General features: G+C 52.3%; 1 protein-coding gene across 1 annotated transcript in view; it reads left to right on the top strand.

The window, feature by feature from the left end:
* Positions 1 to 8,731: 8,731 nt before the first annotated feature.
* IFFO2 (intermediate filament family orphan 2) overlaps positions 8,732 to 9,544 on the top strand; it is a 45,969-nt gene continuing 45,156 nt past the window's right edge. The window contains exon 1 of the mRNA XM_054571643.1: positions 8,732 to 9,399. Within this exon, the coding sequence (XP_054427618.1) occupies positions 8,732 to 9,399 (668 nt within the window). The remainder of the gene's footprint in view (positions 9,400 to 9,544) is intronic.

Genomic DNA, 9,544 nt, shown 5'->3' with positions numbered 1-9,544 from the left:
GGGGATGGTGGGGGTGTCAGGACTGGCGGATATACGGCATGGGCTTTGGAGAGGGGAGTTAGAATCCTGTCTTCCCTAGCCCTAGCTTCATGGCCCTGGAACATTCTGGAGCCTTGGGGAACCTGATTTCCTGAGAGCACAGTGATGACCATAGCAAGAGCTGCTGTGAGCCCGAAATGAGATAAGGTGCTCTGAGCAAGAGGCACGTAGTAGGTGCTCAATAAATATGTGTTTTGTGGCTCCCCAAGCCACAGCTGTTGTTCTGTATTCTCATAAGACTGCTGAGTGCCTCTCTCGGTCCACTTACCAGAGACAAATGAGCATTCTGGTTGGTTAGGTACCCAGGCTCAGAATCTTCTTGAAGTCCTGGATCACATCTTGTGCGTATCCACAGCCAAGTGTGGCTCTCACTTGGTCTGGTGTCATTGTGTAGCCATATGCAACACGTGGTTTCTTCTTTTCAAGGTGAAAATAGCTTTTCCATTTTTCTCCTTATAAAAGTAATAAGTGCTCACTATAAAATGGGGAAAGAATTTTAGCAACCTTGTCCTGATGTGAGGATTAAATGGGACACGGCTGACAAAGTGTCACCAGTGTGCCCGGCACAGAGCTTTGTAACAGCCATCATTCAGAAAACATGTGAAGATATTTAACAAAAGTCAAAAGCACCTGCTGACATTTTGCGTGTCCTCACAGATTTTTTTTTTCCTGTGTATGTACACAGACAGCCCTATAGACATAAGACAGTTTTTTAATGGACTTTAATTGCTGTGCCTTTCACTTCCATGGTAACTGGCAGGCCTCTCTCTACGCCAGAAAACATGGGTATGTATCATTCCCTGGGTTGCTGAGTGTTACTCCTTATGGATGTGCTGTGACCATGGCTTATTTGATCAAGGTCCTGTTGCTGGACACCTCAGTGACTCCTATTGTCTCTTTAGAGTGGGCCGGAAGACACAGGGTAACTGTAGACCAAGGAAGCTTCTCGCTGACTGAGGACGCTGTAGTTATGAAACAGCTGTCGAAGAAGTCACCGAGGCTGACACAGTGACTTCATGACGTGTAATTTAAGTTGTGTTAAGGATGTGTCCCTCCTGTCACTGGTGTGGAAGGGCGGTGCTCTGGGAAGGAGGTCTTTGACTCACCCTTTTCTTTGCAGTCACCTCCCAGGAGGAGTCCCCATTGCTGGGATGTCTGTTTCAGCAGAAATAGGACTATGAGGTGACGGAGAACCTGCCCTGCCTTCCTCTGAGGGCTTTGCCTGACATGTGAGAAGCTGTTTGCAAACTGGAAATCAGAGGTGAGGTAAGTGGAGATTGTCTAAGCTCACAAAGCCTGCCAGTGCAGGAGACGGGGGGACTCCAGAGGGTGAGGACGCCCTGGCGCTGCCTGCCTTGTGGTTTCGGAGCTCCTAGGGCCTCCCTGACAACAGTCTGCTCATCCTGGCCCCCAGGCAGTGGCAGGGCCCTCCCTGGTCCCAAGGTTGGTGCGGACGCGGCAGTATCCACGCAGGACCTGGCTTTAGGACTCAGGCCTGTGATCTCCACGCCCTGGAACTAGGGAAAGAGTCTCCCCTCGGTCCCCTAACTTCTTCTCTTCAAGCCTCAGTTTCTCCATTTGGAAAAGGGGAATGATGGCCCTTCCCTCAAATTGATGAGTTTGAGAGAGCATGAGATGATGCAGGCAAGCACCTAATCTAACGCCTGGCACATCACTGTCACCGTGAGGGTGGATCGAGCAGGGAAACACAAGCAGCGAGCGACATGCTGTGTGCAGGGCAGAGAGGAAGCTCCCGGTGCTGGTTAGCTTTTGAGGTCAGGGACCCATCTCTTTGGGCGGAGACGCACGTGTCGCTTCACGCAACTGGACAGTTTGTAGAGCTTCCCGATGATGAGAAGGATGAGACAGGAGAGGTCATTGCTGAGAGAGGGCCGCGGGTTTTAGTGTGACCTCAGGGCGCCACCCCCTCTGCCAGGCACCCTTCCAAGGACTTAACAGAAAGCAGTTCATGCAGCTCTCACGCTGTGGGGCAGAGGTGTCGTTCTTGCTTTATAGATGGGAACGCCGAGGCTCGAAGAGGTATCACACACCCAGTAAGGAGCATTGGGTTTGAAAGTAATTAGAGCACATCAAAGAGAGGGGCCCAGTTGGTTGGGCATTGTCACTGGTTCGGTCTCTGGTCAGGGTACATGCCTGTCCCTGGTCGGGGCAAGTACCAGAAGCAACCAATTAATGTTTCTCTCCCTCTCTTTCTCTCTCCCTAAAAATAAATAACTAAATAATACATAAAATGTTTTCTTAAAAAGAGAGAAGGTGTGGGGGCGGCCCTGCATCCTCAGGGCGGGACTTCTGGGGCACTGGAAGAGTGAGAGTGGCCTGGAAGTTTGGTGCCAGGGTCTGGCTTCTCTTTCCCAGGGGAGCTGGGGATCACACAGGTGGTGTCCTTCCCTCCCTTGAGGAGTCCCGCTGCCGTGGGATGAGGGAGACAGTGAATTGATAGAAATGCTACAGAGAAAAGACTACCCCGTGGAGACGAATGAGGCCCTCTGGTCTGCGGGGTGCAGAGTGGCTTCTGGGGGAAGTGCTACCCTTCACATCCACCAGAAAATTTAAAATCAAAAGGACTGAGTATACCCAATCTTAGCGAGGATGTGGAGCAATCAGAACTCACAGACACTGCTGGAGGGGGTATAAATTATTGCATGGCCAACGCGGAAAACTGTTTCGCAGGATCTACTAACTCTAAACACACACATCCCCTAGGACATGGCAATTATGTCCTTTGATTTGTAGCTAAGAGGAACAAGCACTTATAGTCACCAAAAGACACACAGGGGAAGGCCATAGAGACTTCATTCCAAATAGTCTCAAACTAAAAATGGCCCAAACATCCATCCGCAGTAGAATGAATAAATTGTGTTTACTTCATACCATATAATGCCACACAGCAAAGCAAAAGAACAAAATGCTGCTACACACAACTATGTGGGTGGATCTCATACGGTTAAGATTGAGCAGAAGCAGCCAAGAACACACTGTGTGAGTCCATTTGCATGAAGCTGGAAAGGAATCGTGGTGAGAGAAGTCAGCACCTGCTCACCTTTGGGAGATGTCAGTGAAAGGGAGCGCAGGGGAGCCTTGTGGTGCGTGGGAAGTGATCTGCGTGGTAAGCACATTGGGGTGTGCATATGTAGGACTTCGCTGAGCTGGACATGTGATATTGAGGCACTTTACTGAACTTAAGTTATACCTCATTACAAAGTCAAACTAAGACAACAAATGATAAAGAAGACGGGGACTGAAGCTAAGATCTGAAGAATAAGTAAAAACTAGTCAGCAAGAAGGGACATCCATGTTCCTGGAGGGGAAACCAGCATGTGCAAAGGCCCAGGGGCAGGAACGCATGGCGCTGCTTCTCGTCTTGGCTCTGGGCTCCCCTGACGATGCCCGTGCCCCTCACTTCTCTGTGCCTCTCTCCACTCATTGCAGGTTTGCGCTGTGGAATACATGGGCGCAAAGGACTTCAACAGCTCACCCCTCAGGTCTATGTTTGAATATTCCACCTTTGAGTTGCTGAGGAAGGAGCCGCAGCCAGAGCAGGACAGAAAGGGCTTGGAGTTCAGTTGGGTTCAGAGCTCAGTGGTGCCATGGATAGGCCCCTTCACTCCCCACCAAGCCTCAGTTTCCCTATCCATAAGACGGATCTTTATCACGTGAAGTGTTAGTGACAGAGACAGGGTAAAAGAGACGTTCAACAGATGCCTGCCTGTCCTATGGACATAAGGTCTGAAAGCAAGCCGGCCACCCCAAACTTATGGCTCCCCAGAGTAATCCAGCATGGCCCTGGGTAAGCCTCTGAAACCCCTGGCCTTGATTTCCGGTCACGTGGAGCTCAAGCCACCACTTAGAATGGCGCTTGGCACATACAGAGGCTCAAGGAATGTTAGCTCATGATAGCTGGTACTTCCTACATACCAGGTACTGCTCTGAGCTTTTCACACAGAGGACTGCTTTAATCCTCACAGTAAATACTACCGCTCCCTTTTACAGAGGGGGAAACTGAGGTACATAGCAGTTGAGCCACTTGCCCTCAGTCACACAGTTAATGGATGGAGCTTGGCCTTGGGTCCCCTGCTCATAGCCACACCTCCATGTAGCCAGATTTCACAGTGCTGCCCAACTGGCCTTCTTGAGACAGGCCTGTGGAAGCCCGCAGAAGGTGCTGGAGGTAACCAGGGCTGCCCTGAGGCTGTTGGGTAGCCTTGATCAGTAACCAAGATGAGCACTGTTGGGTCGCCAGTGGGACACTCTGGAGCCTGATGCCGGTGAAACCTACACCCTTTTCCAGGAAGGCAAACCCACCCAGGGTCATTGTTGAGCCAACAGGCACTGTAAGCCGCCTGTAAGCCTGGAGCTGCCTGGAAGGGGTGAGGCCCAGCAACGTGCCACTTCTGCCGAGGCCAGGCAGATTTGCCCTTCTTGCCAGCTTTGGTTTTTTGGTGTTTTGGTTTTTGGGGGAGCTGTTGTTGTTGTCATTGTTTTCGGGGAGGAGAGATGGGACACTTCAAGAGTTTGCTGTTTTGCTTAAAGGATTAATGTTCACTTGTAGCTTCATGTGGGACTTGCAGCCACTCGCTTTCCTCTGCGCTGTCATGTTTTACTGCTCTCTTTCATTTCTCTATGAAGAAACCTGATGAGAATGTTCTAGAAACTGCAGCCTGTGGGTTGGTATGGAGGACACAAGGAAGAGAGCCATTTATTCTCCCTGGCGGCAGGACGACTTAGGTGCCAGAGAAGGCCGCTGGGTATGGGACTGTTGGAGATGTTTTTCCTGCCTCTCTATACACTTATGGGCTTTCCAAATTAGCATAGGTAAAAAGATTGAGAACATTTACAGTGAAAATAGCTAGTATTTATTGAATATTTACTAGAGGCTGACTTTACATGTATTAACTCATTTAACCCTTACAACTACCAGATGAAATGGATATTTTTATTCGTCTTATTTCCAGATTGGGAACTCAAGTGCAGAAAACTAAATAAGGCAATGAAAAATTCAAACTATCAACATTTAAAAAGAGACTGTCAACAAAAAGGAATGACTTACTGATGCCATGACATGGGTGAACCTTAAAAACTTTGTGTTCTGTGAAAGAATTGAGACACAAGAGAGCATGTCTTGTATGTTTCCGGCCATATGAAATGTCCAGAAAAGGCAAACCTATGGAGACAGGAGTAAATTGGCGGTTGCCTGGGGCAGGGGGTGGAAACAGGGAGTAATGGTAAATGGGCACAAGGGATCTTATGGGCAGAGATGAGATATTCTAAAAGTGACTTACAGTAATAGTTGCATAACTTGGTAAATTTACTAAAAACCACTGAAGTGGGTAAATTGTACCCATTTCATCTTACCCACTCCCCGCTCATCTTAAGGAGGCCACAGCACAATGTTCTAGCAATTTCGTTAGTACGTAACACATTCTTGCAATTCAGGTGGAAGTCCCTGCAAGTCCGGGTCCCTTCAAGTCCCGGTCCGACTTTCTCATTTCCTTCAGATTCCTCGGTCTCTGCTCAGCCATCTCCTCCAGGTCAGGTTTTCCTCCCCTGGACCCCCTCCCACATCTCAAGATGGTCTTTTGGGCTTTCTGTCTCCATTAGCTCCCCCAGAGCTCTTTAAGCGCTTGCTCACAATTGTTTCACCAGCATTCGGGCAAGGTCTGTGCCAGAGCCACGACCCAATAAATGATCATGGACTATCTGACTCTTTTCAGTGCCCAGGACAGGGCCAGGTACCCCTACCTACCCACCCTTCCCAGGGTTTCACACCCCAACTCCAAGGCAATTCTTTTAGCAGAACACATTCTTCCTAGAAAAGGCTGCAGGGAACCACTCCCCAGGTGTGGCTTCTTAACTCCTTCTATCGTATAGGCCCCTTGAGCATCTGGTGAAGTCTGTGGACTCCTTCTAGAATAATTTTTATTTTATTATTTTATTTTGTTTTTTAAAAAGATTTTATTTATTTATTTTTAAAGGGAGGGGAAAGGAGGGAGAAAGAGAGGGAAAGAAACGTCAATGTGTGGTTGCCTCTTGTGCAATCCCTCCTGGGGGCCTGGCCTGCAACCCAGGCATGCGCCCTGACTGGGAATCGAACTGGGGACCCTTTGGTTCGCAGGCCGGCACTCAGTTCACGGAGCCACACCAGCCAGAGCTCAGAATAATTTTTAAAAATTGCATTTGGTTTACAACAAAAACAATTTTTACCAAAATACAATTATCAAAGTATTTTAAAACTTTTGTGATATAGTAACATGTGCTTCTTTCTTAATCCATTCAGTAAGATTTAATGGTGAGGCTGATATGATCTTAATTTCAGAACTGTGGCAGGTTAAACAATATTTTGAGATATCTGTAGTAACTGAAGTGTGATATGAAAATATATGTGATTTCTATTAGCGGCAAAAGCACAAGGACTTTGCCTGCATTCAAGATCAAAGGAAAGGCTAAGAAATTCGTGAAAATGAAGATACAACTTCTGTCCATCCCAATGTCATGGACCCCTCAGAATTCCATCCTAAGCCCCGTGGGCGTGTCCATGAACTCCTGCTTTAAGACAAGGGGGTTTTGACTCTTTAGATAAACAAGAAAATCACCAAGAGATGAGAGAACAAAGAGTAAAAAGCAGTGACCACACTGGGTTGGGATAAACAGACAAAGGTTTCGGGACAGGCCAGTTTCGTGCTGAGTATAGTAAAGGTGAGCCTATTTTGGAAGGAAGCAAGGAGCTAAAGGTGGGGGAAAGAAACATGTGGAGGGTTTGCTTTTGTGACTGAATCAAAAACAGCAGATTAACACTATAGTCTTGACCTCACCCTAGAGCAAGCCCATGTCACCTTTGTGTCTCTTTTGTCACTGAGAACACCAAGTCATTGTCCTTGTAAAACATGGTACCTGCCCTCAAGCTTATACACAATGAGACAAAGCACACACAAGAATTAATAACAAGACGAATATTAAATTACAATTCAGAAAATGTGTCCAGAAGAATCTGGAACATGCCACATATCTGGCTAAGTGCACACGGTACAACCCACAGGCCTTCAAAGGTGGGGGGGGCACCTCCCTCTGAGGTTTGAGGTGAGGATCAAAAGGGGAAATGGACGAGAGACCAATAAAGTTGGAAGGACAGTTAGAGCATTCACTTTGGGGCTGCTTGCTGCTCCTCTGGTCTCAGTGACCTCTGTAAAATAGGGATAATAACTAAGTATGGCACCTGACATATGCTAGGCACTCAATAATGGGAGCTATTATTACCACTTAACAAAATGATAGGTGTTTGCAAATTTATTCTAGCGACACCAGATTGGAGAATTTGGTCTTTAGGGTGGTAGACCTGAAAAACAGATTCGAATGAATGAAGGAAAGAAAGCATGAATGAATGAATGAATGAATGCGTCCTCGGATTGGCTCCGCCCTCCAGTCCGGTTCCTTCCCCATGTTGCCCCCTAAGCGGCTCAAAGAAATGGACCCCAGCTCTGGGGTCAGCTACATCTCAGCGCGTGAGTGTGCGACGGTGGGGAGACGGTCCTTCCGGGCGAGAGAGCGACTGCAGCGCAGACTGAACAGGCGGGTGTCATATTCCTGGAGGATGGTCTTCACTCAGTCTCCCCTCCCCCGCTTTCCGGAATCGGCGTGAAGCCTCCGTGCGCTACTGGGACTAAAGGGTTCTGCAGTACCCAGGCGGATCTTGGGGAAAAGCGATCGAGGAGCCTGCCTGGGTCCACCGCGTGGGGAATGTGCAGGCGGAGGAGTGGCCTTATCCTAGGAAGGTCGATCTAGGCCGCCCAGGCTAAAGTGGGGGTGGTGTGCGGATGCACCTTCGGATGCTGTGGTCCCCCAGCTCTTCCAGACGGAGGTCTCCCGCACCTTGTGGGAATTTGGGGTCTAGGGAATTAGGGTGGGAGAGAAGCGGAGCAGAGAATGTGGCAGAGGACGTGAGGAAGAGGGCTATCTACAGGAGGAAACGAGCGCTGCCGAGGCTGCCGGTCCCTTTAAGAGGCCGGGCCGGCTCTGCGGCGGCTCCAGCTAACCGCGTGCCTGGTGCAGTTCTGCAGTCGGAGTCCTCCAGCAAAGAATCAAGAGCCGCGCGGGGGTGCAGCCCGGGAGCAGGGGAGGGGTGGTTCTGTAAAACCTGGGCGGAGCCAGAGCTGCAGGCAGCGGGTCATTGGAGCCGAGAACGCGGCGGAGTCCGGGAGTGGGCAGAGCCAGACTCCGTGGGCGTGGCGGCGCTGAGCGTTTCGGGGGCGGGGCCTCGTGAAGCGCCGCAGGAGGTGCGATGGGCGGGGCTATGCAGGGGGTGGGGCCTGTTTCTGCAGTGGGCGGGGCCCGCCGCAGAGGGGCAGTGCCGGCCAAGAGTCCTCTGCGTGCTGCTGCCGCGGCGCCTCCACACCGTCTCTGACAGCCCCGGCGCCGGTATCCGCTACCCTCACTACGTCGAGCAGCCGCCGCGGCCTCCATCGCAGCCTGAGTCCCGTTCCTTGCCTCCGCGCCCACATCCGGGGACAGTCCGGCTCGCAGTCGCTGCGGAGGCCGCATCTGGTGCGCATCTGGAACCGCCCGGCCGGCCGCGCTGGAGCCCGCGCCCAACCTGGCCCGGCCGCGCCGGGAGCCCTGCCCGGAGCTGGAGCCTCCCCTAGAGCCGCGGGCCCGGGGCCCTGAGCTACGCAGCCGGCGCATGGTGAACTCGTTGCTGTTCGGAGAGATGGCTTTGGCCTTCGGCTGTCCGCCGGGCGGCGGCGGCGGCGGGGGCTGCCCCGGTGGGGGCGGCGGCGGCGGCGGGGCCGGGCCAGGGCCATCGCCAGTGACGGCGGCGCTGCGAGACGACCTGGGCTCCAACATCCACCTCTTGAAGGGGCTCAACGTGCGCTTCCGCTGTTTCCTGGCTAAGGTGCACGAGCTGGAGCGGCGCAACCGGCTGCTAGAGAAGCAGCTGGAGCAACAGCAGAGCGAGCGCGAGCGGCGGCTGCGCTACAGGACATTCACCCGCGAGCAGGCCGTGCAGACCGGGCCTGATCTGCTACGGTCACCCGCGCCGGGCAGTGGGCATAGCATCGGCAGCGGCGCGGCGGCCGGCACCAACGCCAACGCCGTGGCCCTTGGAGGCCTGCCCCCCGGCGGCGGCTCTCACCCGCAGCTCTACGGCCGCCTGCCTGGGACCATCTGGAGCTACACGCAGGTGCGGCGCACGGGCGGCGGCGGCGTGGAGACCGTGCAGGGCCCCGGCGTGTCGTGGGTGCACCCCGACGGCGTGGGCGTGCAGATCGACACCATCACGCCCGAGATCCGCGCGCTCTACAACGTGCTGGCCAAGGTGAAGCGCGAGCGCGACGAGTACAAGCGGAGGTGAGTGCGGCCCCGCCTCTCCCGCCGCGGCTGCGGAATGTGTGCGTTGGGGTGGGGGGCAGGTGGCAGCCAGCTGGTCCTAGCAGGTGGGCTGGAAACTGTTTGCAGAGCACCCTGCACACGCTTGGAACACTCAGTTATCTAG

The sequence above is a fragment of the Pteronotus mesoamericanus genome, unplaced genomic scaffold (genome assembly GCF_021234165.1).
Source record: "Pteronotus mesoamericanus isolate MK-2021 breed Mesoamerican mustached bat unplaced genomic scaffold, CSHL_Meso_final contig_221, whole genome shotgun sequence".
Lineage (NCBI taxonomy): Eukaryota > Metazoa > Chordata > Mammalia > Chiroptera > Mormoopidae > Pteronotus > Pteronotus mesoamericanus.
Note: the sequence above shows the minus strand (reverse complement) of the source record. Positions and strands in the feature narration are given on the sequence as shown.